At 46.8% G+C, this 27,141-nt stretch overlaps 1 protein-coding gene across 1 annotated transcript; it reads left to right on the top strand.

The window, feature by feature from the left end:
* Nucleotides 1-226: 226 nt before the first annotated feature.
* On the top strand, nucleotides 227-22,505 carry LBHD2 (LBH domain containing 2). Its single transcript, XM_065685633.1, has 5 exons — nucleotides 227-380; nucleotides 9,449-9,551; nucleotides 13,728-13,818; nucleotides 18,333-18,534; nucleotides 19,191-22,505. The coding sequence occupies exons 3-5, from the start codon at nucleotides 13,729-13,731 to the stop codon at nucleotides 19,265-19,267; spliced, it is 369 nt and encodes a 122-aa protein (XP_065541705.1). The 5' UTR covers nucleotides 227-380; nucleotides 9,449-9,551; nucleotide 13,728; the 3' UTR covers nucleotides 19,268-22,505.
* Nucleotides 22,506-27,141: the final 4,636 nt, after the last annotated feature.

The following is a 27,141-nucleotide window of genomic DNA, read 5'->3' as shown; positions in this document are numbered from 1 at the left end:
GTGAGCAAGGCGAGGGGGGAACTGCTCGGGGCGCAGAACGCCGGGAAGGAGAGGGCTGCTCCCCGCTTTACCCCCCCGCGGGGCGGCCGGAGCGCGGCGGGGGGCCGAGCGTGCCGGGGGGCCGAGCCGTGCCGGGGGGCCGAGCCGTGCCGGGGGGCCGTGGCTGCGCGCCGCCCCGCCGGCGCTGCCGGGGGAGTGGTTTCCCCGCGCTGGCAGTGGCGGGGCCGGTCCGCGGGCGGGGAGGTGCCGCGGCGGCGGTGCCGGTGCCAGCGCCCGGCCCGGGAGGATGCGGACGCGCTGACGGAGCTGCCGGCTCCCCTCTGCCGCCGTGCATGGGCGGCGGGCGGCTGCCGCCTCGCCTCGCCTCGCCTACCCCGCCGGTGAGCCGGGCCGGGGCGCGGGGGCTCTCCGCCGGGCTCGGGGAAGGTGCGGGTGGCGGGGCGCGCCCGCGGGGTCCGGCGGTTGCCCGGGGAAGAGCCGGCACCTGTAAGTCCTCCGCCGGCAGCGCCGGGGAGGCACGCACCCGCTTCCCGGGACCGTGCCGCCGCCGCGGGGCAGCGCCGCCGGAGCGGAGCCGGAGCCGGGCGGGGCGACGGGAGCGGGGCGAGGGGCGCGGGGCGGTGCGGTGCGGGGAGAAGTCACTCCTTCGCCGGGCTAGAGGGGTAACGGGGGAAGGAAAGGCAGAAGGTGAGCCCTAGCCTCGGCTTGTTTCAACAGATCCTTACTCTTCTGAGCGAAGGATGTTCAGGAGAATTCACCGAAAAACTGGTTCTCCTTTAAAAAAACCCAACCCAGCAACAACTCGCTCGGCAGCCGACAGGGCTGTGTGAAGGAATCCTGATGAATGAGCATAGCACTGAGGGAGCTGTTGGTTTGCGGGCTGCGATCGCCTCAGCTGTTCGTTTATTCCAGTTCTGGGGCTTTTTTTCCGAGGCAACTTTTGAGGCTAGGAAGCGGGTAGGAAAGCGCAAGTCTAACACAGTGATGCTTTTGCTCGCAGCCTAGCTGAACTGGGCAAAAGAGCGCTGAAACCCTGCTTTTCCCATCAGGTAGCAAATACCACGCATACGATTACTTGTAGAGAAAGAAAACCCTTACTTTGCTCTGTAAATGAGGACTGTGTTTCACTCTGGGCAAGGGGTGTGAATATTTTCCAGCTGCCAAATGAGCACACCACAAAAATTTTCTCTTCATCTGGGACAGAGCTGTGTTTGTAGATCTCTGAATATGCCTACAGTGACAGAGGGGAGTTAGGTGAGCCTGGGTATAGCATTAACTCCTCAAGCCACAATAAGCGACAGACAGAGGGAATATTTCTTTCCATGACTGGGATCTTTATTGCAGTTGTATAGGCAGTGCAGCAAAGGAAGCCCTGCCGGCTATAGAGTCAACTCTTACTGAAGGACCCAGAAGTTGGTGCTCACACCTGTCCTCTAGCCTGGCTCCTGGCACAATGCGTCCTTATGAGTAGCCTGAAATGAAAGTGAGGTGGGGAATTTTGCCTACACACAACCAGGCTCAAGCCAGTGTTTTCCATCTCTTAGATTTAATGAGCAATCAATTTTGTGCCCAGAAAAGAATCCAGCTCACAGCTCAGGATTTCGGTAATTAACATCCCATTTAAAAAACGATATTTTCAGAGTCAACATTATGATTACAGAGAGAAAACAAGCAAACAGGGAATGGCTTAACCTGGTTTCCTTGCTTTCCCAATCTAGGCTGACAGTTTGTCAGTCAAGTGGAATTTTCTCCAAAGTCTCTGGCACATTACTTTAGCAGAAGAAACAAATGTGCAAATATAGTTGCTACTTTCCCTCCCTTCTCACAATGATCTCTTTGTATTAAGCAACAGGCTTTTGCACAGATCAGGTATCAACCCCACAGTGTTACAGGCTGAAATTGCTCCTTCTCCCTCATTTCTGAAATTACGCCCCTGCATTTGAGCCTATTTAACCACATCTGTCTATTTTGGAGGGGTTGGTCAGAGAAGCCTTGATCCGGGGCGGATCCTGTGTCATGTAAGGCAGGAGGCACCCTGCCAGGACTTCAAAGAGACCAGCATCTGCCTCAGCAAGAGCCCTTCCCTTCGCTCCTCAGACATGCATACATTCTCTGGAAAAATCTGTAAATGAATCAATTTCCTGCATGTTCCATCTTCAAATGAAGACTTTATTGCATACCCCAGGAAAACTGCCAACCAATAGCTACTGGGTAGAATGAAAAAGACCAATTGATACCAACAGGTCCTTCAAGCCTTGTCTCGTCCCCCTGTTTCAGCCTTTGATCACAAGTCCTTAGGGACTGGGATCACCTCTCCTTCGTAGTTTGGAGAGAGCGTGACCAGTGCCATCCTCTGCAGAGCGGATAGATATCAGTACTGGAAGAAGCTGTGGTCCAGCAGGACAATCCCCTGCTCTCATCAGGGTGCATTGACTGATTCCACGGTGTTTTGCTCTGTAGTGCTCTGTCCCTGTAGGACTAGGAGAAAATAGTCCAAGTCCAGCTCCACTGCTGAGACCACTGCAACTTCTGTAAGATGTAACCTGAATTTTCATCTGAATTCTGTCCCTTCTGTGCAAATATTTAGGAGGCCTCTAGATCCAGAAGGTGCATATTAATTGGTTGGCAGGAGGACTCATAGCCCTATTAATGCATATCTGCTTATCTGCTTTCAGCGTTAATGACTCATTAAAAAAGCAAACGTACTGCATTTTTATTTTTTTCATCATTTCATTATTTTTAGCTGTGTGTTGTCCTCGCCCTCCGTCGTGCCCCTTCCTACTGCGATAGCACGCGCTGTTCTCATATCCTCCATCTCAGGCTGAACCTCCCATACTTGGAAATTCAATTATGGTGACGGACTTTTAATTCCTAGGAAAAACCAGTGTTGGGTTGTGATGTCATGACACCTGCGGTTATGCCCTTAACTACCAACAGGGGACATTAAAAGTCTCTTCATTGTCTTTGTACTCTTAAGAGTGTCTTTTGGGTTTTCATTTGCTCGTATTTTAAATCTAACACTTTTGCGGTGTTGGCTTTACCAAGTTCTCTACTAAATGCTCAATATTGCGTCATATTACAGCACTAATAGCACCATATTCTAATTTCCCCAAAGTTACAAGTTAGCTTTTAAATAAATATTGTTCCACCTGACAGTACCTAACCTCTTACCTTATTCTGTTACCTAGAAATAAGCGCAGACGTAGACTGTCTGGAGTATTCTTTCACAGCACCAGAAAGATACTAGGCATGTCACAATCCATTTCCCATGGCATTTCGATGTAAGAATCTTCTACTCTGTGTTGATGCTCTAAGATAACCTTTTTTCCCCACTTATTTTCTGAATTCAGGATCATCCAGAAATACCTAGGGAATAGCAGAAAGAGCACAGGAAGCTAATTTTGATCTGTCACCAATTCCCAGATTACAGATGTAATGATGAGAGACAGTTGTGGCAGGAAATATGAGGAATGGGAGAATCATAATCTTCCAGAAACAAAACCATTTATTTCTGAGACCCTTTAGTAACAAACAGTTGCTCTGCATTAGAAGGAATGATATATTGATTTGTAAGGTGCTGGCTTCGTAAGGTTGTTTTGAGAAGCTGAAGCCAATGCAAGACTCACTGTGTGAACAGAGCTCAGAAGTACTCTGCTTGGCACAGGCACCTCCTATCCCAAAAGCAAGTTCTCAGATGAGAGAGTATTTGCCCAGCAAAGATACCTCTAAAAACATGAAGAGATACCTCTAAAAACATTTAACAGCTTGTTGAGGCTTATCTCTAATTTCGATGGGGCTGTTTTCTCAATGAGGTTCTCTCAGATCAATTAGCTGCTGAATACGGTGTTAAGAAAAATAAATCCAACTTTCTCTTGGCACATGGTTCCTTGAGGGCTCTATGGATATTTCCATGATACCAAGGTCTACCAGCATTCGGAGGAGCTGGCTTAGTCATTCTTCCCATCTGCTATGTTTCTTCCTCCCTCCACTGCTCTGCACATGCTTCCTGGGTAGCTACTCCTCATCCCTATCCCTGCACATCCTGGCTGGCTGCCCTACTCTCCTCCCTTGCTGTACCTATCCCTTGTGGCATCTTCCATGAGGAAGTTCAGGTAGTTTAGTGCTGAGATCAAAGAGCTGAAATAAAGTAGCTTCTCTAAAGCAGCCAGGAGAAAGAAAAAGAAGAAATAAAACCCAAGGAAGCACTCACAGCAAGCATCATTGCGAACATACTTTGAAAAAAACTGAGTTAAATCATGCCCAAATTGTGAGATTACTTTAAAAACCGTCGTAGTTAAATACAGGCACATTGAAGTTCTTTTTCCTTCTTTGACCATTTATGAGTGAAGTTTCTAGCTCCTTTTTGCAAACAGGGCTGGTAGGAACTTGAACAACTGCAACAAACTGGAATTTGAGGCTTGTGTGTAGTCATAGTGCTCCAGGAGCTGGGGGGTCAGAACAACGGTCCCCCCATCCTCTCTGCACAACATGAGGCATCAAGGAGGCTGAGTTAGAGTGATCTGCCAGGACTGTGGCCTTTGCAAGCCTGTGTTTCCTAGTGTTGGTAGTCCGCAGATGAGTGTTTGAGAAATTCCCCAGGGTGATATTTACCCCAGGAGCTACTTTGGAGCAGGAACAGTAAAAACTGCAGCTCACTGCAAAGTTAGCCGTGAGAGGCAGCACGGTCTGGAAATAGCAGCCTCCTACCCCTTTTCGCTCTCCCAAACTACGTGCTGTGTCTCGTGGTGAAATGCCTGCTCCTCCACATTGAGAGTCATTTCATCTCACTGCTTCCTGAGAGAGATCGGCATCTTCTGCAGAGCACATGCTGCCGAGGAGAGGAAGGCAGTTTTGGCCTGCAGAGAGCAGAACTCAAGTACTGCGTGGGTGGCCGAAGACAAGAGCTTCTGAGATGAGGGAACAGAACAGATCTCTAATCTCCAGACTCTGACACATATCGCACTTCTCTCAGTTGCTTAGGGAAGAGATTCGCATCCAAAAAGAAGTGGGAGGTTTAAATAGCAGTTCATACACACACGCATTTATCTTCTGTGGTCCATGCGGTAATCTACATTTCACTAGTCCCATGGAATCCACAACACTTCATAAAGTGCATCCATTACAGATGTGCAACCAGGAGAAACAAAGAAGCTGTCCAAGTTCCTATCTGCAGTATCCAAAAGCTGAGCTCAGTAGGCAGTTATGGAAATTGGAGTCTGAAGGGTGTCACTGAGGTAAGTGCTTACTCTGCGTTGTGCCAAGATGCTGAAGCTAGTGTCCCACCTTCAGCTGAGCTACTGGGCATGGTCCTACCTATGCATGGCCCAGGACACCTGTGTGTCCTGAAGCACTGCAGGACCTAAGCTGTAGTCCCATCCTCCTAAGACTGAGTGATGTAAGACTGAGACATAGAAGATTGGATCCACAGAAGCACCTGACCCCAGAAAATGCCAGCTGACATTTCCTTGCAGGGATGTGCACCTCCTGGTACCATGTGAGCAGCCCCTTCATAGCTTCATCCACAACAACAACTGTAGCTCTGTCCTAGATGTCCCACTCATCCACCCCAGCCAAACTCAATCTGCTCAAGCAGAATGGCCCAAATAAGGCATCCTTTCTTCTTTGGGGTGGAAGAAGTCCTTGGACCTGTTTGTTTATTGGGAATTGCTAGCAGGGTTTAATGTGGCACATTGAAATTTTCCACTTTGAAGAAATCAAGCAGTAGACCATTGCTTCTCTTGCCCAGCACCATTCTTATGCATGCTCTGTCCCAGTTTTCCTTGTAATCAATAGCAGGGGTTTCTTTTTGTAGCACACACAAAGACTAAACTCCTTGAATGAAGAAAAGTTTGTGTTTACCCAGAAGCTTTACTGGGGTGAAGGGGGGGGGACCGGATGCCCAAGGCTGAACTCCTGGTTTGTTTGAGGCGCTATCTGAAATCAGTGGGAACCGCGTGTGTGCTGAGATTGCATGGGTGAGCTCCCAGAGCTCGGTCTTTACAGTCCCCCTGCACAAGGCTGAGCCTGTGAAGCCTCATGGGGAATGTCTCTCCAGCACAATTTAAACATGGGTATGGTAAAGCCCTTCAATTGTCCCATTGAAATAAGAAGGGGAGGGCTCCCATTTCTGCGGTGCCAGAAAAACGATAGATTTGCACACAGAGCAAATTTTTCAAGGCCAGTTCAAGGCCGGTTTCTGCTGCCTATCTGCACTGAGTAGTTAGAAGGTGCACCTTCAATGTGGTATTGTTAGGCTGTTATTGTCATAGTTCCATGAGTGCTCAGTGGGGGAACAGTTAACAGGGGAAGTCCATGAGGGGAGGAGGCTGTCTCACAGCCCCTGCTAATCTCGCAGCAGCCCTAGCACTCCGTGGTCAGGTCTCACTCTGCCAGTTGTCTCTATCACCAGGGCAGCTGGGGAGGAGGGGTGATCCTTTCAGAGTAGGAGGCATCGCTAAATAAAAGTGACCCGACGCTGGAGGTGCTGCTGCCTCCCAGGGAAGCATTTGGGGCTCAGCACCTCTCAAACACAGTGCTGCTTTATCAGGCGGCCAATCTGTGGGCTGCCAGGGTTGCAATCTGTGGCCTGTTCCTATTTCTGTTTGCCCGATGAAACACAAGTGCCTTAAAAACATGTACTCTGCAATTCACAGTCAATTTATCCCGAGGAAAGTCTTCATCTGCTGTGGAAGTCCTCTCCCTGCATGGCAAAGCCAGGCAACATCTTGCTTCTCCTTCCTAGCACTAGTTGTCCTCCTGTGGGTGGTGAGACCACCCCACCAGGAAGGACCGTGTCCTTGTGGTGTAGAAATTCCAAACACACAATGTGTCCCAGATGCTTTCCAAAGTGGGAGAGAAGGCAGCTTTTGGTGCCTGGGCTTTTGGCCCGTGCCAAACAGTGCGGGTGGATATCCATCCGTTTGTGTGGGGTGGGAGGCTGAGGGCCCTTGATCTGGGCAAAGGGGCCACCCCTGAAGCATTGCTTGGTTTCACCGGTGGAACCAGCTCTCTTATCATTCCCTTGGTAGCACCTCCTCACAGTTTGCATAGTTGCTAAGGTTGCTATGGCTCCTAAAGAGGCAGAACATGACCAGCTCTTTGAAATAGTCCCTGAATCAACTGTTCTTTATTGGGAGGGGTAGCAGGGCTCTCCAAGCCCAGAGTCACTGGTGTCTCAGATTTGAGGCTTCTTGGTCACTGGCAATAGCAGCACAGCTGTATTGGTACTCCTGAAGCCAGGGAAGAAGATGGTCATCAAGCTGAGGCAAAGGAGGGCAAGTTATTCTGGGGGAAGAAGTGGAGTAGGTTGGGAGAGGATGCATTGAGCAAATGGGCTCCAAGCTGGACTCACCAGCAAAGCAGCTGTAAAGCAGGGTAAAAGTAAGAAGGGACAAGAGTTTCACAAGTTTCACTTATTTCCAGACTGTTTCCATTGCAGTAAAGGTTTGTCGCACAGGCTCAGCAACCATGCCTGGTTTTTAAAAGATTAAGCAGTATCATAAAAGGAAGGATATTAGTTTGTGTTTCCTCTACTTTCAGCCAAAGAAAGTAATCACATCTATTAGGTAGCTAAAGCGAATATTTCCTCTTCAGAGAATAAATGCATTCTGGTAGGTTTATACACTGGAAGCATTGAACTCTTCAACAGTCTTGACTGGGAAGAAGCTTTTCTGTTTTCAAATATGACTGTGGGGCTGGGAGAAGGGATTTCTTCCACACTGCAGTCCCTACGAGGGTTTTTTATTACAGCTTTGAAGTAGCTGACTCCCAGGGGCTGACATCTCCTTTCAAGCATTGCATTTGGCATAGGACAGAGTTGCCCAAAACATTGGAGAGGAGATTGGTCTCGGGTCAGTTCAGTCCAGAAGTCCTTTGGTGAGACTGGAAAAGCAGTGGATGTTGGGTTAGTTCATTCAGTACCCTGTGGATCCTCATATGCTGCTAACCAGGTATCTGAAGATACCTCTAAATAGTGAGTGGCCTGGCTTGTATTCCAACCAGTGGCCATGCGGTGCCTGGTTTGTTAGCTCTTACACCATTTTGTCTCTCACTGACAGATAACTTAGTGGAATAATGGTTCTTATTAAACACAGTCTTTTCTAAAGAAGAGATTGAAGGTAGGCAAGTTTGTGTTGAATTTTCATAGGTTTAATAGCAGTGGTTTTTTAATGGGTAGTGGGGTAAAAATCTTCCCAGTGTAGATAGCTGGTGTTGGATGCTCTCTGGTTGCCATCAAGAGGCAAGCACTGAGTGTGGTCATGAATTTTTAAGGTACAAAACATTAGTCTCTGAAGTTGGTTGGATCATTGGTTAGGAAGGAAAATTTCCAGACAAGAATTAAACCTTCTGAATTGAATCCTGGGGATGGAGATGTGATTTCCTGCTTTTCTAATTTGCAGTAGGCATGGCTTATGGCTTGTGAAGAAACTCCAGAATGCGATGCACAGTTTTTTCACTGTCACTGTTTTTGAATAAAACCAGTGCGCTGTTAGTCCAGTGTTATAAATCTTGGTAGGAAGGCTTCCAGAGCAGGTAGATTTGTTAAATCACTTGGGCTGGAATCCAAAGCATTGGAGGATATAAAATATATACACTAGTGCTATTCACTTCACTGAAAACACCTTTTTCCCGTCCAAGGAAACAGCTGTGGCTGGCATGAATGTATATTTGGCAAGCCGTAGGGCTAAACAAATTTCTCAGAAAATCATCTTTGGCCAAGAACTGACTATATTTCAGCACTGTAACTCCTCAAGCTCTTAGCAGCTAGGACGTCCTGACAGAGAAGTCATCAGAAATAATAATCGCACTTTGAAATGATGGAATCCTTACCTCTGCTCACAAGGATTCCTCTCCTGATACCAGTCAAAGTATTACCTTCAGTTTAAAGTAGACCTTTGCAAAAATCACTTCTGTGACATCTGAAAGAAACATAGTAATGTAATCCTAAGGTATCCTTCTTTCAGCATATTTCATCTTCTTTGTGTCTCGCCCAGTAGCTTCTTCAGCAAGAATCTTTTTCTTTGCTGTTTTGAATTGTTTCTCACTAAGCACACTGATCCTGCCAAATAAGTGTATGCATTTTTATTTTCTGATTTTCCAACTGTCATAAAAATTCCTGTATGGGAGAATTTCAGAGTGTCCCAGTTTCAGCAGTTTTTATGTAGTTTACACTAAGGAATAACGTTTAGCATCACAAAAAGAGTCTGATTGCAAGGTATTTCAGCTAAGAGATTTGGGTGGTTTTGGAACATTAATTGCCTTTGTAATTCACAAGGTATGCTACCAGCTGCATCCTTAGTGAGATCACACCCCATCTGGCATAGAAAATGATACAGACCTTCAGGGTACGAGTTTCTGCAGCAAGTTTTCGGTAGTACTCTTTCACACTGGTCACTGCCAGCGTTCTCACTTTGGTTGCACGCTCTGACTCTTGTATCATCTCTTTCAGGCACTTTTAGGATTTGACAGAGTTTGCACAACACTTTGTCAGCGACGTGAACGCCTGCAGCAAGGACAGTGTCTGGAAGTAGCATCCATTGATGTGATTGAAGGTAACATTCTCTCTTCTGTCATTGCCCTCCACTTGCCACTTATCCACCGTGAAGCCTTATGCCCCGGCCGGGTGGCCCCTTTTGCTGCCTGTCCTGGTTGGTGAGGTGAGAGCAGGATCAGGCCTCAGTTTGGTGCATGTCTGAGCATCCTCCAGGTTTATCCTTGCTTCAGGTAATAGCTCTTACTAATCATGGCTCAGCCAGGCCCATGAAATGTGGGTTTGCCCCTCTTCTGAATGAAATCTTTGCTTGCATCACGCAACGTGCCTATTTTCCATAGCCGCATAAGTACTTCATGTTCTTGAATCCTGAAGCTGGTCTTCATTCAAATACTGTTTTGCCACCAGGAATTTCACAGGTCAGTTCTGCCCTCTGCTCAAAACCTAAAATAAAAGTGTGTGCATTGTTTCTGGGCACTTCCTTATGGTAGATGGTTTAGCACTTGTCAACCTATATATTGCTCCGTCACTGACCTTGTTAGTGCCATCACAAATAGCAGAAAGTGAGCTGTGTGCTCGCTCCATGCCTCTGGAAAAGATCAGTATGGTGTGGTCCTGCAACTGTAGCAGTTGCGTTTAAGACAATTTTCTCTAAAAGTAGTTTACTCACAGAAAACAAGTACATTTTTTTCCCCACCCTTAATTGATATCTTTGTGCTTCATTAAATCTAGGGGAAGTAAATGCATCTCTGAATTCACTGATTCAGAGTAGGTGACTCATCCACCAGAACAAAATTTATTCTTTGTTTGTAAATGCTATTTATTCCTTGTTTCTCATCACTATGGCTACTGTTTGTCATTGGTGATATCAGCATCTACCATACATAAGGTGAATGCAAGACCGAATTTAAGAGATACAGTTCTTACAATAATTTGCTTCTATCAGCCATTTTTCTGATGTATGTTAATAAGTCTCACATAAAAGCAGCACCAAAAGTGGCTCAATGTTTTTTCATCAAAACTGGCTGGAAAACAAAAGAATTCTCCTGCCCATAAATTGTATCAGAATTAAAAAAGCTCTAAGCAGCCACCAACTCCCTCTTTCAGATTCTGTGGCTTTATAAACAACTCAGGGATGTCCTGCAGGTGATTTCAAAGTTTCAGGTGAACAGATTTGCAGTGGAATTCCCAATTTTACATCTAGTTATTTTTAGAGTTAAATACCTAGTTAAGCTTGTTAGAAGCATCAATGCTTTCACAGCCAATATAGATTCTTCTGCTTTCCTTTACTGTTTCTAAGTGGAGACTGAGAACAATTAATCAATTCCAGTTAAAGCCTAATTCCTTTGCCAATTGCATGGACCCATGTTCTTCTTTGAAACACATCAAGTACAATCACTTCTGCCATCCTATTCAATCAAAGCCTTCAGTTGCACAGATTTTGTGAAATGGCCTGGGCTTCAACAGCTTGGGAGCTGATTCAGTGAGGCATCTGCTGTAACTCTGGAAGGACTGTCACCATTTTCCTAGCCAGAATCATTTGTCTTTGTCATTTAGAAATAATCTGCAGGGTATAATGTGGTCTCAGGGGAGCACGGAGCCCATTATTGCTCAATAATAGAATTTCCTGAGGTCTTAACAACTTCTTTGAGCTCATATGGCACGTTTGACAGTGCATGTGTGAATGTCCCGTGGGACAAGGACAGAGAAGGGTTTTAAACACTTGGTACTTATTGAAAGGCTGCTAAAATAAACCAGCCAGCTGTGGGCAGCTGCAGAAGTCTGCTGCTGACTGGTGGGGACCAATCCCCAGGACACACAGCAGTGGGACATGTCTTCTCCATGGTAGCCAACCCCAAGACTTCATAAATTCCATCCCCCACCCAAAGGCCCCAAGATTATTTCTACCTGGACACGCACTTTCTCATTTCCTTTTCTCTGCAGTCCAGGACAGCTGGGGATTGGGCACTGAATTCCAAAAATGAACCACAAAGAAAGATGTTCATCTTGGACACGGTCAGAGCAGTGGGCCCTTGCTCCCCCAGGCTCATGGCCAGATCCGGATCACAGGCAGTGTGATAGCCCCCAGACCAACTCTTCCAAATAGCTGGGGTGAGAGAGCAGGGCCTGCTAAGGCCCAGAGTGGTCATCTGCAGGGGCACTGCTGAAGGGGCAGCAGGGGGGATGCAAAAGGGTCCCTCTAGGACTGAGGGAGAGACCAGGACAGGGAAAAAGGGCAAGAACTGCATGAGCATCAAGGGGGGGATCAGAAGGAGGATGCAGTGGAGGGAGCGCTGCTTTCCTTTTGGCAAGAAAGGATACAAGGGCATGGCTGTGTCCTTCTAAGTTCTGTCTTGGGTGGCAGGAACAGCTCCAGGAAAGAGTCTCCCATTTCCAGATCACCACTCCCTCCGTGCTGTCATCCATGGGTGCCCAGTGCCATGGTGTCCATGGCCTGCTGGATGCTGCAAGACTAAAAGCATGTGTCCAGAAAATAGACATATTTTACTGAGTAGGTGGTTTTTGGTGTTCTGATGTGGTGTCCCTGGGGAGGGTACAGGTCTAAGAAAGAGTAGGGAGCTCAAAACTCATTTCCTAGCAGGCAAAATCTGTCCCTTTTCTACTCTGTCATGGCTCTGTGAGGATTCAGGCTGTGTAAGTTGGGGGGTGCTGAGATTCTTGCTGAGCTCCAGAGGCTGGTATATGTATGTGTACCATTAAATGTGCTGTCTAATTCAGTGTTGGTTGGGTCCAAGGCTGGCACTTCAGGGCTGTTCCCTAAGCTGGTGGATGCCCTTGGAGCTGGGTCCTGGCCCACTGCTGAGCTCAAGTGACTCCTGGGTCTGCTGTGCCCTTTTTCAAGTATGATGCTGCGGGAGTGAAGGTCTCTGTGATATCACGCTGCTCTGTGCTACAGCTAATTAAAGTCATTGTGAAGGGCTTTATAGTAATTGCAGATATTGTAAAATTTAGTTTTGTGGGTAATTGGTAATGTAGGCCGGAAACAAGTTGTCCATAAAATGTTTTACTTTGCATCTCCCAGTAGGAGCAGCCTTTAATAGGAAGGCTTTTGTGTGCGAAGCAGGACCAGAATTAATGGCAGCATTTAGTCGTGCCTAAAGGGGTGCTTGCTGTGGCAGGTGGCAGGGTGGTGTAATTGATGATGCTTACACTCTGTGTGCTGCAGGAGGCTTCAGCAGCCATTAGCTGCTGTACCTGACAAATGCCAGCTAGGGAGAGCGAAATGCCTGGTGCGAAACCCACCCAGGGTTGATGTATTTCCACCCAAAATGAAGGTGGCCCCTTCAGTTTGTAGGTCAAATAGGGTGGTTCAGGCTCTGTCTGCTCTTACGTGCTTAATACACGCTATGAAGTTTTCACACATCCTCATTTTTCCAGTGGAATGCTGTATCTATAAATCTCAAATGTGAGGAAAATCCTAACGCCATAGGAACATGCAGCTACTCAGCCATGGGCTGGGCTGAGCTCCCTGCAGCAAGGGCTGCAGCCAGATCTCATCCTTCTGCTCCAGGGTGCCCAGCAGAACAAGGAGAGGTCAAGGACCAGCGCTGTGGTGCTTTGGGTGCCAAACAGCACAGGAGGATACTTAATGGGCACGTAAACAGCTTAGGTTCCTAAGTCATTGATTTAAATGAGATTTAGGTGCCAAACCTTCCCTCATGCATTTGAAAATCCCACTCAACACCTCTCTGAACACTCAGGCAAGTAAAGACTACTGAAAATCTGGCCCTTAGACTCCAATACAGCTGGTGTGTCTAGAATTAACAGTTTAAAAAGAAGTGCTGGCTCATGACTAAATGGAAGAGACATTTGGGAAGAGCAAATATTGAAGACGCTATAAAGAATCAGAATAAGAATTTAATTCAAGGCTGATAATGCCATGAACAACTTGTTCATGAGCAAATGCCATTTCTGAGCTCATATATTCTGTAATAAACTGTTTTCTGATAACACTGGTGGACTCAGACAATTCTGAGACCTGTGGGAGTCCTCTCTGCTGTTCAGGGGGTAGCTGGGTTTGATGCCCTGCTCTGCATCACAGCATGCAACATTAGCATGTGTCTTGGGGGGCAAGGAAACACTTAGTGGGCTGTTTAGAAAGGATAGTCAGCAACATATTTATTTTAATAATTATAAAAAGTCAATGTATTTGTTAAATTAACTGTGGGGTCAAAGCTCAGAGCTGAGTTTTCCCATTCTGCTTTAATATTTGCAGCATGACAGAGGTGATGAACACACGGGAACCGGTGATGGAGGAATTTGCACTCAGCCAGACTCCCGAGGAAGAAGGAGGCCCTTCAAGTCAGGTAACTTTAGCAAAAACTGAAAAGCATCCTGAGTTGCTTTTCAAAAGCAATTTAATGCAACCAATAACTGTCATACATGTAGATGCCGAATTGCAGAGCACAGCTGTCAGAAGAGCAAGCCCTGAAATACATGTGTGATCCTACTTAGGGTTTATTTTTAAAAGGTAAGAGTTCTGGCAGGAGGTATTTGTCAGGTTCCAGGTCTCGGTGGCATGGTGACAGCAGTGCCCGGCTTCTGTGAGGATGCAGGCAAAGAGTCCATCACCAAAAGTTCAGATCTGAGCAACCATCATGTGATGGAGATGTCCAGTCAATACTGTACCACAGCTTTTCTACAGCCACCCTTGTGATGAGCTGAGTTTCCTCAGGCTCAGAGGGAGCTCCCTTTCTAGAAGAGACCATTTGAAATGACTGTGTTATTCACTTAAGTGGCTGTGGCATCGTAGCAGCAGCACTGGCCAGGGCCATTTGCTGGCAGGTGCAAGTACATTTTCAGTCCCCAGGCAGGCTCCCGCACCCACTCACAGACCTGCCTGTGGAGCCAATTCCAGCAGGAGACATCACGATGTCCTGAGACCCCTTGGGACAACTCCCACTCTGTGACAGTGCTCGTGACTCTCATTGTCACTGCCAGGGACAAACCGCCTAAGAACGTGTCCTGGTGGAGCCAAGCTGTCTCTTGGCATAAGGTGTATTATTGCGGGCAGACTCAGAAAACCACCCTAGAAGCAGCCTGTTTCAGGTTCAAACCAAGCACCTGGAAGCCAGGGAAGTCAGAACTGAAATGCTGCAAATTCCTGTCAGATCACTTGTGCGTGTAATGAAAGGCTGCACGCAGTTAAAGAGTGTACCATAAGCTTTCCCATGCCTCACTGACCACACAGGATAGATGCTACTCATTCACATTTTCAATATTCTCTTTTCTCTTTCTCACCTAGTCCCAGGTTTTCATTACTGTGTTAGTGTAGACTGCCCAAACTCTGCCAGCTCCAATCTGACGTACGTATTTAGGGCAGTTCTACGGTGTCTCTGGTCATATATTGTCCCTGCAAGGTCCTACACCTGGGTCGGAGCAATCCCAAGCACAGCTACGGGTTGGGCAGGGAAGAGATTCAGAGCAGCCCTGCAGAGAAGGACTTGGGGGTGCTGGTCAATGAGAAAAGGAACATGAGCTGGCAGTGTGCGCTCGCAGCCCAGAAAGCCAACCGTATCCTGGGCTGCATCAAAAGGAGCGTGACCAGCAGGTCGAAGGAGGTGATCCTGCCCCTCTACTCTGCTCTCGTGAGACCTCACCTGGAGTATTGTGTGCAGTTCTGGTGTCCTCAACATAAAAAGGACATGGAACTGTTGGAACAAGTCCAGAGGAGGGCCACGAGGATGATCAGGGCACTGGAGCACCTCCCGTAGGAAGACAGGCTGAGGAAGTTGGGGCTGTTCAGCCTGGAGAAGAGAAGGCTGCGTGGAGACCTCATAGCAGCCTTCCAGTACCTGAAGGGGGCCTATAGGGATGCTGGGGAGGGACTCTTCATTAGGGACTGTAGTGACAGGACAAGGGGTAACAGGTTCAGACTTAAACAGGGGAAGTTTAGATTGGATATAAGGAGGAAATTCTTTCCTGTTAGGATGGCGAAGCACTGGAATGGGTTGCCCAGGGAGGTTGTGAATGCTCCATCCCTGGCAGTGTTCAAGGCCAGGCTGGACGAAGCCTTGAGCGAGATGGTTTAGTGTGAGGTGTCCCTGCCCGTGGCAGGGGGGTTGGAACTAGATGATCTTAAGGTCTTTTCCAACCCTAACTGTTCTATGATTCTATATTTTAGAGGTTTTCCCCCCAGCTCCTTTACCCTTCTCCTCTGGGAGAAGGCAGTCCCATCCACATGTTAGTGATGGGCACCTGAGGCAAAAAAGCAAACAGAAATGAGAGGCAGCCCAAGTCAGTGACTCAGTGGGAAAACGAGGTTTCTTCTAGCAACTTCCAGGCACTCTGGCCAGGAGACCGGTCCTTCTCTTCCTGCCCACTCGTCACACACTCCAGCTTCCGCAGCAAAGCACAGCGAGGCCCGACAGGCAGCTCTGCTTCCTGCCAGTCCTGACTCATTCCTGGAGGGACATGGTAAATACTGGGCCCCAGTGGAAAAAAACATTATGTGATTGGTGTGAGAAAAGTCCAGATGAGAAAGACAGCCAAGCTGAGGCCACACAGGTGCCTTGCCTAAGTTCTCTTTCAGCCTTAATAATCGGCTCTTAGCGTATTTTTAGATCAGTGTGTGTCATTTCCTGGGGCTTCAGAAAGCGGATGGAAAACCAGGCATTTCATTGCATTGGATCCCCCATCCAGGGGTTGCCAGCAGGCTTGGGGTGGCTGTCACGCAGCCCTCTTAGCACCCAAGCAGGCTGAGCAGAACCTCATATATGCAGCCCTGGGAGGAAGTAAGGCGATTTGCCCACTATTTCATGGCTATTTTCTGCCACCGAGGCATCAGGCTCAGGGAGGTGGGCTCTACAGTGGGTGTGAAGAAGAGCTCTCTGCTGCTCACAGGTGTCTCTGGAGCTGTCCTGGACAAGGAGATTTTACCTTGTCTGACATTTGGAAATAGCAGGAGTGTATTAGCAGCTTCTTAAATATTCCTCCCCATCAAGACAGCTGCATGGAAATGTCTTTCCAAATTATAAACAGCTCAGGAGGAGGCTGTGTAATGGGAAGTTTGGGGGAACTTTTCTGATAAGCAGCATGAGCAGCATTGCTTGATCAGGACAAGTTAAACCCTTGTGGGTGCAGCTCAGGGAGGCATTAGAAAGGTTTACCTTCAGTGATTCGCTTGGTCTAGTTGCACTGAAGGGCTTTCTCACAAAAGAAATGTCTTCTTAATTGTGCCTCATTTTGCAACACAAATAATAGCATACAGCATCTTTCGTCTTTGTGTAGGTTTGCAAAGAGTAATGAATCCTTGAAACACTACCATAGGGAGTGAGGGTATGAGGATGAGAATTACTGTCCTTCCCCATCTTCAGAAGTCAGATACAGGCATAGCAGCAACGATAAAAATGTGCTTAGTGCCTCCCAGACACATAGGAAGAGAATTGCCCTTCCTAAGGTCTTGCCTCCCCATACCAGCTCTGATGCCAAGTGGGACAACTAAACCCTAAGCTCTTAGAGAGAGCAGCTACTGGGATGAAGGAAGGCTGCAAAAGCCATGGAGCGAACACCTCCAAGTGGGTTATGACAGCCTCGGGTCCCTGGCAGTGCCCTTCGGGATATGCTCAGCTTCATGGCGGTTAGGGAATATCTGTGTGTTTCTGCCTGTGCTCGTAGCAGGAGCTGTGTTGAGACTGGCTTACACAACCAGCAGCACTCAGTCTGGCCAGAGACCCTGATTCAATAGTGAATGTGTTGCAGGTGTGGGGGGTGGTTCCCACCAGCACACAGCAAACCAGTGTTAAATTCCAGGCATTGCCTGGACTTTAATGTAAGTGGAATAAACCAAAACAAAATAAGATACACTCCACCAGCATGGAGAAAGTTACAGCCCATTAGTGCAGGTATATGGAAGAAGCCTGGAGATAAGGTTTCAGTGAAGCAACAACAGAGTTTGTTTTACGTTAACATCCTGAAGGAGCTGGAATGATTTTTCCTTAAAAAACCCCAGCAACCCAAAACCAAACAAACAAAACCAAAGCAAACCCAAACAGAAAAATCCCCAACAATCCAAACCAAAGCATTCTCTTGTACTGAGAGATTTAAATGAACCAGCGCTGCTGAAAACAAGAAAGCACTTCTACGTGCTACACTATCGTTCACTAAAAAGACGTAGTTCAGCTTCAAGCTCTAACTGCTGCACAGTGTTTGACCTGCAGCTTCAGTGTGACAAAATAGTAGCTTGAACCATCCTCTGTGTAAAGGTGATCTCTGGCACTACCTGTTTTGCATGAACGCATCATAAAATACAGTGTTTCACGTTACAGGAAATAGCTCTGCAGAATGGTGGCTTCTTAATAAACTGTCACTTCAAGAAAACATGAATCTAATCTCAGAGTAAAAAACCAGCAGGCAGAAGGGCTGCAGCAGCGGTTTAGCTTATGACACAGCAACAACCTTTGTGTCCTAAAGACCCACCAGAACTGAGACATGAGTATTCGACAGTATAATGAATTTTGTCACCTAAGTCTCCATTTTCACTATGCATGTCAGATCACACAAGTCAAGGCAATCGTCTGCCTGACACACTGGAGAGCAAAGTTGGTTCTTTGCCCAGGAAGGGACAGCATGTGCAGAGAAGAGTGTGCTGACACCTATAGCCCCTCCATGCCCACACATGGCCAGGAAGAAGCTGGATTCAGCTTTTCTTGAAATCCTCCCTGTGCAAGACTGTTGCCCTGCACCAGTTCGAAGGGGGTTTTTAATAGATGTGGGAGTGCATGTCAAATGCAGAAGGGATGCTAAGATGGAGCAGGTACTCTGCTCTGAACATGCAACCCTGGGCAAGGCTTGACAGATGTGTCCCCAAATGTCTCACCAGGCCTTCCCAGACTCACGTGAGAAGTACCCCAAGCTGTCCAAAAGACTGCCTTCGATTGTAGTGGAGCCGACCGAGTCCGGGGACGTGGAGAGTGGGGAGCTGCGCTGGCCTCCTGATGACCTGAAATCAGCAGAGGACAAGGGTCTTCATGGCGACCAAAGAGTCTGTGTCCAGCAGCAGCAGCAGCAGATGGATCTGGAAGGTCTGAATGAGTAATTTTCATCCCAGTTCCCCATAGGAAAATAGCAGTGCACTGCTATGTATACAGGAAAATGCCGTGCACTGAAGTTAATAGTGTACCAAAGAGCAGTAGGTGCTTGAGGGTGCCCAGGAACACTTGCACTGGAGAGGGAGTCCTGTAGACTGAAACTTTCCTTGTAGCTTTGGGGCACATGGTGTTTTCATCTGCGTCAGGCTCAGTGCTGGCCACTTGCATGGCCAACAGGCCGTTCACTGCACATCACCAGTTCACCCTAGACAACTGTAAACCTGCTCAATAGTATTTATCTATCTCCCTATGTCCTTGCCTAGAAGCAAAGTGTTTAACAGCTTCACATTCGTAAATGATCATGGTGTTCCAGGAGCACACTAGTGTATCAGGAGCTCACAAATATGTAGATACAAGTAGTGCTGTCACCATGGGGTAATTATGGCTAAAGGTAAGAGCTTGTTGGAGTGTAGCTTGCAGGGAGTGGAGGGGGGTGGCAGTGGTGGTGGTTAACTGCTAGTTTGCAAGTAGAGAAAATTGCTCATGTCAGGTGGGATCACCCTAATGGATCAACTTCCTGATGGAGCAGGGAATCAAAGGCTGTTGTACCTGTATGGGGGAAGAAATACTGAAGAGCCATTTCTCTGCAGATACTTCAGCGCACCCAGCTCAAGAAGTGGAAGGCAGTACAGATACTCTGGAAGGCAGCACTGAAGAGGATGAGTAGAAACTCTGTGGCCTCAGAAGTGAAACTTCAAATTGTGAATGTTGTTGGAAAGCTAACACACTTTGAAGACATGTCAAAGTAACCTGTATTTAAATCTGCAAGGGTTTTATTTAGTTAGCACCTGGTAAGAAGCATCTGGGCTTTAGAACTGTTCTTTTAAACATCTTGATTTTTAGGCTGGGATTCATATAATTTGTTTAATTTTTCCTTGGGAAACAGTGGGGCGTGTTAGGAAATATGAGATTATCAAGGGAAAAATGCTCCTAATTTCAATTAGAACATTTCATTGATTTTACCTTTTTCAAGCAAGGCTGCTTTCAGGTATCAACAGCAGGACAAAGGGGTTACATTTCTACAGGAGGGATGTCTTAAACCTAAAACCTTTCTTGATTTTAGCCATTGAAAACTAGCACTGTGATATTATGGACAATAGATGTAATATAATGTCACCACTTGGTTTTGTAACTTTTGTACAGAGATGCAAGTGTAAGATTTGCCTCCAGGCTGCCTCTCCAGGGGAGCCCAGAGCAGATCTCTCCCTTTGGCTAACCTGTGCAAATTTGGATGAACCAGCCTTTTCTTAGCCGCCTTTTCAGAAGCGCTTTCTTGCTGTACATTGACGAAGCAGATAGCTAGTCGCTGGTGCTTGTGGAGTGAGGCTGTCTGTGGTAGGCTTGGTCAGGTGGATTGTGCTGTTCGTCTGCATCTCAGGACCAGGTCCAGCCGTGGCGTGGTGTGAGTTCCCCTCCCTTGAAGCCAACAAGGTGGCTTCCGCTTCCGCCAGGGTTGGATTGGTCCCACCTTATTAATAGAACTTGTGACAATTCTCCTTTTGGTATGTTTTGTGTATACCATACGTGCAGAGCTCCAGCTGTTTCTCTTTTGACCCAGGCCTGGCGGTGGTTGGGGGTGGGTGACAAGAGCTCAATAGCACAGCCCAAACCTACCCTCCATTGTGCATGACACCAGGTCCCACTCAAGCCACCCGCAGTAGGAGAGGGGTGGAGAAGGGCCGAGGTGATGAGGCACACACCACCTCCCTCCTGCACAAGTGGTGCTGCCAAGGAGAGTGCATGTGCTGGGGTCTGCTGTCACCCATGGCATGGCCCACTTGGCTTTTCAGATGCGCAGCCACCATGGAGACCAGAGCTCACGGTGGGACAAGCAGTCTCTGGACACTTCTGGTCTCCAGTGTATTTTCCTTGGGCATTTGGGGGTCATTTGGACAGGGGTGAACCCCTTCCTGCATAGTGACCTCCCAGAGACTCACTCCCACCACTCCAGGAGGCACACTGGTCTCAGCCCAAAACACTACTCTTTAGACAGTGTTAGTGGAGATGGATAATGCGTGTACTCAGAAGGGTTTAATGCGTGTACTCAGAAGGGTTTGAGTGTGTCAGTGACAAGTGTCCCATAAGCTATGAAGCTGGCTTTCTCCATCTCTGCAGGGCTGGCTAGGGGTCTCTACTTCCAGTTAATGTTGCAGCCGGAAGAAGCCTCTAGCTGTAGGTGGAAGGAAACAACAGGATTTCTTCCAGCATTAACTCCTAAGGTGACTTCCAAGTGCTTTCTTTTCTCTAGTATTAATTTTCTCTAATGACAACTTTTGATTGTGTGATGGTGGATAAAATTTACTGGCCAGATGTGTTAATAAGATAAGTTTATACCTTCTTAGCAACCAAATTTAATATATTTACTTACAAAGAATTCTGCGCAATGAATGTTTAATACAAAGGAAAGAGACTATTTTACTTCAAAGCAAGATTAATTTATGTACGAAACTATAGCTCATTATTTGGGGTGTTTGGGATCTTGGACCCTTTTTCTAAGCAGTGTAGTATAGTATAATGTGATACTTTAGTTAAATTTTGCTCTCTTAACCTATATCACAATCTGTTTTGCCTTCTTGATGTAGACTTTCTTACCTACACTGTCACAGAGTTATTTTGTTTGGTGGGTGGGGGTTCTGGTGAGAGCACCGAATTTCACCAGAGTAACTGAAAGTTTCGAGAACACCTCCTAAATCTGGTTGCTCTTCCTGTCGCCCCCTTCCCTGGGGACAGTTTCCTGGTAAAGCCAATGAATCAAGAACAAGCTCAAGCTACATGTTTGGGTGGCACATGAGCAGTGAGAGGAGGTCCTTGGCTGGGACCCGTCTGCAGCTGGTTGTGGCAGGAGGAGAGCTGCGCTGGCGAGGTGGCCGGGCAGATGCGAGGTGCTCTTTAAATGCTGCTGTTTCATTGACCGTCAAGAGGTTTTACAAAGCTCAAGGGGGAAAACAACAGCGGTGACGACATATTTTTAGCTATGTGATTTCCTTTCAATCTGCATCTGCCCGGCTCCATGAGGAATGACGTTAGACGTATCACTTAATTTGCTTTTCACTTTATAAAAGGAAAAACAGTTGCTCGAACACTTCCCCCAATTTTATGTGCTCTCTATCTGCTTTCAGACGCTCCCTCCCTTCCTGCTCTGGATGGCCCTTATCCTATTTCCACCTGAGGTCAATGGCACTTCCCTAAATAAGTTTTCCAAAGAAACAACAAAATTCTACATACACCATGAAAAAACTCCACACAGCACTACTTTTTTTTATCTTACTACGTAAAGCTACAGCCCATACAGAAATCTCAGATTTCCTCCTCCCAGGTTAATTACTCCTCTCTTTCCTTCTCCCTCTTTTTCACTGCTCCCTTGAAGTATTTTACCTGAAGCAAATGGATGCTTCGAACTAAAGCTTTCTCCTAAAGCTGTGTGGCCTCAGTTTAACAACCACGCAAAGCCAAACTCCTCCTCCCATTTTTATTGCTCTGAACATCAGCCAGAGGCCCTGAACTAGGAGAGCAAGATGCAGAGAGAAAATTGTTTTATACAAACAAGCCCTATTTATTCTACTTGCAGGTCTATGAATGTCCACTTACTTTGTCTGTGTGCCAGTGTCGTCTCTCTAATAAACTCAATTAGTTGTTTTGTATTTTTCTGGATTAAAAGCTTTGTAGAAACTAAAAAGGGAAAAAAAGACATTCAGTCATATTTTTCTAGTCGAGCTTGTAGAATATTTCATGTAGTGCAGAAAGGAGGTTTTATGGAGTAAGACATTGTTGGATTTTGCCCTATTTCAGTTCTTTCTAATTTTGTAAAATGCCACCTGTACATAATACTCGACTAATGTATGTTCTGTAGATGTATTACACCATTTAGCCTATTAAATGCCTATATTGGACCGACTGGAAAAAGCGGTATGCTCAGAGTGTCTTGGTTTAAAAAAATGCGAAGGTTTATTTGTGGTGGTGTGCAGCTCCTATCCTACCACTAATACTGCTAATACAGGGGAACAAAGCTGGCTCTAAGCTTGCCTTTGCCCCGTGGCATGCAAATACTCACGCTGGCCCTCCATCACACATGCTCCTACACAGATAAATTCAGATTTATGTCAACAGCAGTTGTCATCTCCGTCTCTTTCCTTCGAGCACTTCCTAGACCAGGCTGCTCAACACTCACTGATTCTATCTTGGGATTTTCTTGCTCCCCCTCGCCCTGGGTGGTACCATGCCTTACGTGCTGTGCTAGCAGCGAGCCAGTTGGCTCATCTTCATTCACCGTTAATGAAATGCACATTTTTAACATTTTCTGGAAAGGCTATTGTGGAGCCCAGCAGGAACTCACATTACTAGAAACTATACCCTGTGCAAGGAGAGCGGGGTCATGTGGCAGAGAAGATGAGAAGCAGAGATAATCTGCCATGGAACAACCAATTTTATCCCAAAATGTCAAGTTACCAAAAAGCAAAGGATCAGATAACTGGAGGGTGAGACTGCCTCTTACTTTCCCAGTTCAAAAGCAGCTGCTTGCTGCTTGCTGAGATATCAGCATGGCAAGAAGCGTTGCTTGGGGTCAAAGCCAGGTTTTCCCTGCCTGCCACTGCAGGTCTGTGCCTGGTGGGCCATGGTGCCATGGTTAGGGACATTTTCTGTGTCCCAGGCTGGAGACAACGAACCCAGCTTTGGCACTGCAGCGCTTGCAAACCTGATGCTTAATGTCACACGGTACTGGAGTTTCCATGCACCATGCATGGAAAATCTCATGTCCAGGCATATATTACCCTGGGGGTGGGGTGGTAGAAGGACTGACACTGCCTACTTCTCATCTCCCTGGGAGCCATCCCTTCCTTCTAGGGTTTTCCTGTGTGGTGTATGGTGTTCAGCCACGTAAGGATGCAACAGGTACTACCTGATGGCTCCAGGGGCTACAGTTTCAACTACTGCCAGTTTTATGTCACTGTGAGATCTGTGCTGAGCCCTGGCTCTTCTCTTTCCTTGATTTTGAAGGCAGGGGGAAATTATCTGCAATTAATTATACAGGATGAGGATGGCAACACCATTGTCTTGCTCTTCTATTTTACATTGAAATCCACAGGATCCTTAGGTTCATTCAGTGTTATCCCATTGACAAATTATGAGATGTTTTCATTTATCTTTAATCAGACATCTGCTCAGTAGTTTTTTTCTTTCAGATGTATTCTGCTTCACACTCCTGTCTAAAGGAGTAAATAACATTTTCAGTGCAATTAGTCTTTATTTAAACCACCAGGAAAAGACGGAAACTGGCTTTCATGATGTTAAGCTGAAAAATGTCACATCTAAAGCAAATCAATCCTAATTTGTGTTTTTACCATTGTTTTCTCTTTCTCTCTCTTTTTTTCTTTCCAAATCCAATATTTGTGTGAACTCTTTTGTGGAGAAAGGTGATCCCTGGCAGCTACAGGGAGCCACGACTCCCACAACAAACAGCACATCCCTCACATTCACATTATAAAAGCTGTTATTCATATGCACTGCCCCTATCACAAACTAGAGCAGGGCACCCTTCTTCCCCTTGTCTTTGAAACACACCGTGGCTTCCATTTCGGAAACAATAACCTGTCACAGTTTAAACTCGCTCAGTTGCAGCAATCTAGGATTTTAACAAAGTTTCTGTTTTTCTGTGTTTAGGAAAAAACAACCACAAACAAGCAACCCAAACCCAAACAACCAAACAAACCCAAACAAAACAACGACAACAAGAACAAACTCCCTGAAACATCAGAAAGGTGCAATTTTCCTGTGAGAACGTGGATAAAACATTTCCTTCCATTTTCTCTAACATTTCTTCCATAGAGTCCAAAAATTTCACATCTAACATTAGACTTCTGTTCTGCAGAACCTCTGAGCCCAGCAGGGAGGATGGGCAGGAGTGGAGGAGCAGGGGCCTTGAGGGACGTGAGGACATAAATCAGGAACTATTCTCCTCACACTTAGCTTTCAAACCCCACACTTACACTATGAAGGGCAAGAATCTTTTCATTCTGCCTGACAATTCATACCCGCACACCAAAGGAGATCTGTTTAAAACGCCTGCAATTGCAATGAGTCCAGCCGTTAAATGGGTATTTGCAATCAAGCCAGCATTCAGCTTCGGCATGGCTCCTGGTGTGTGACAAATTCTCTTTATGAATTAGTCATTTAATTTATGAAACATAGGTTGGATATTGTCACATACCCACGTGTCCTCTGTACCCCTGACAACTGTACCCCCACGCATCTACTATTCAGTAGGCAATGAAGCCATGAAAACCCCTGGGACTGGGATGCTGCCGGGACATACAGCCAGACCCAGGAGGTGGTGAAAGCTCCAGATACCATAGAGCTGGAAACCTAAGAATAATTTATTGCGGCTGTTAGCTATTAACAGATGATGATTTGAGCAGGAAGAAATAGCACAGGTACCTATCTCATCAATCCAGCCTTCCCTTGGCAGCCCCGTATATCCTCCTGGATTAGCTTTTCAGGCTGGTGAGGTCTTGCAAGTAGGGAACTGCAACTGAAAACACATAGGCAGGACAAAATAAACTGAACATGGGATCAAAACCAGCAGCTCAGGCGCTATTTCACTGGTCTGGGTCTTTAACTCGTAGCTCATGGGTGTGTGGCAAGCTTTTTATCCCCAGATTTACAACAGAGGTAGAACAAACTGAACTGGACACAGACTTGGTCTCCATGCAGCTGTGGAGCGCACCAGCTCTGGAAGAAGGATGGTTAATGCTTTAATTCTTAATGGCCATGTCTAGCCACTGGCCCTCCTGTTCCCCAGCAGGACACACATGTGTCTGGGGTGGCTCATCCTCCCCCTCTTCATGAACCCGAGGGCTGGGACCATGCTGCAGAAGAGGCTTAAGTGGGAATAAGACTAAAAATAAGATGGTGTTTGGGATTCTAAACACCAGGAGGATTTGGTACTTGAAGCACAACCAGAAAACATGAGCAAAGGCAAAGCAACTCTTTGACTCCTCTTGGCCCCAGCAGCCTCCTTCTAGCTCAGTGTCTCTTTCTGGATCAAATGCAGTGTCCTTGGTTACCTTTAATGACCCTTCAGTGTAGGGACACTTCTCACATAGAAGCAGCGTCTCTCAAGCGTGATCTAGGGAGACACATGTGAATTCCCTAGTTCACATAGAGGCCAAGGTGCTGCTTCCTATTTATAGCTGGCTGGGTTAAATAAAGTGCTTTATTCATCCCTCGGGTTTTACACAGATTCCAGGGAGGACAAAGGGCCTTGGGTCTTCTCCCCTACCCTTCTATTTTCTGGTGGTTTTTTTTCCTGGCCTGGTTTGTACATGCAGAGCTAAGGCTTGTTCCAAGAGTGATTCAAAATAAGACTAGAGAATTATTTGCTGGCTCAGCATGAAACACTGTCCTGCTAGAAATCATCCCTATGATTTTCATATACATTCTGAGAAAAGAAGCTATTAAAATAATACAAAGTTTTGATATGTTTGTACAAACCCTGCTTGCAGATCCACTGATAAAAATCCTCTATATTTGCTGGCATTGCTTTGGGTCCACTGCAGCTGAGGGATGACTTTGGGTACCGAGGCAGGGAAAAAAAGGCATGAAATTGAGGGCATTTTAAACTCCTGCTTTGTAGAAATGCTCACTAATACATTGAGATATGCAGAGCAAGAGATGGTGCTTATCATGCTAAGCCGCTGACCCAAGGAAGTCCAGCTGTCTGAGTCAGTATGGATTTTATTGCATTCTTCAAAGTTTTTCTGATCTCTGACAGTGATGTGTGTCCTTCTCTCCATGTAGAGACACAGTGCGTTTAGGTGCTACTGCTTGAACGATGCAGCAAACGACATTGCTTAGGTGCTTGCATTTCATTTCAGCAAATAAGAAAGAACTGATTCAACTCACAAATAACTCAGACATGCAATTACCTGGTTTCTGCAATAGGTGATTCTGCCACAACCTAGCATCTGGCTCCAGTCATGATAACCACTAATGTATTCGAGCCAAAGCTTTCCTTCCAAGCAATTAGATTTTAAACTCTTCAGGGTAGCAACTGCCTTTTGGTTGCTTTGCATTGGAAATACCTTCACAGCACCTACAGCAGCGGGATCCTGTCTGCAAGCAGGAGAGACCCTGTGGTGGGAGGGAGCCAGCAGGAAATACCTGAGTTGCTTGTACCCACACAGAGATGCCTGATCCATACCCTGCCCAAGGCTCGAGCTGTGCCTGCCCTGCTTTGGGGCAGCTTTTTGGCGTACGGTCCCTCTCGCTAGCAGCCTGACCAGAGAGGGGGCTGCCAGCAGAACCCAGCTGGGCGGGTGAGCTGGCTCCAGCAAGGACAAAACCGGCAGGGTTTTGTTGTGTTCTCCACTGCAGGTGCCTGGGGCCAAACTGAGAGTGTGTTGAGACTGAAGGAGGCAGGTGAAATGATCCAAGAGCTGCCCAACACTTGTGTTTAAAAGTCAAATAAAAGCATCAGCTCTGAGCCTTTCCAGTTACCTTTCCTGAATACTCTTGAGTTGCCAGGAAAACCATAGACAAATTAAA

This window comes from Lathamus discolor, chromosome 6 (genome assembly GCF_037157495.1).
Source record: "Lathamus discolor isolate bLatDis1 chromosome 6, bLatDis1.hap1, whole genome shotgun sequence".
Classification (NCBI taxonomy): Eukaryota; Metazoa; Chordata; class Aves; order Psittaciformes; family Psittacidae; genus Lathamus; species Lathamus discolor.
The sequence above is the reverse complement of the archived record's forward strand: the minus strand, read 5'-3'. Positions and strand labels throughout refer to the sequence as shown.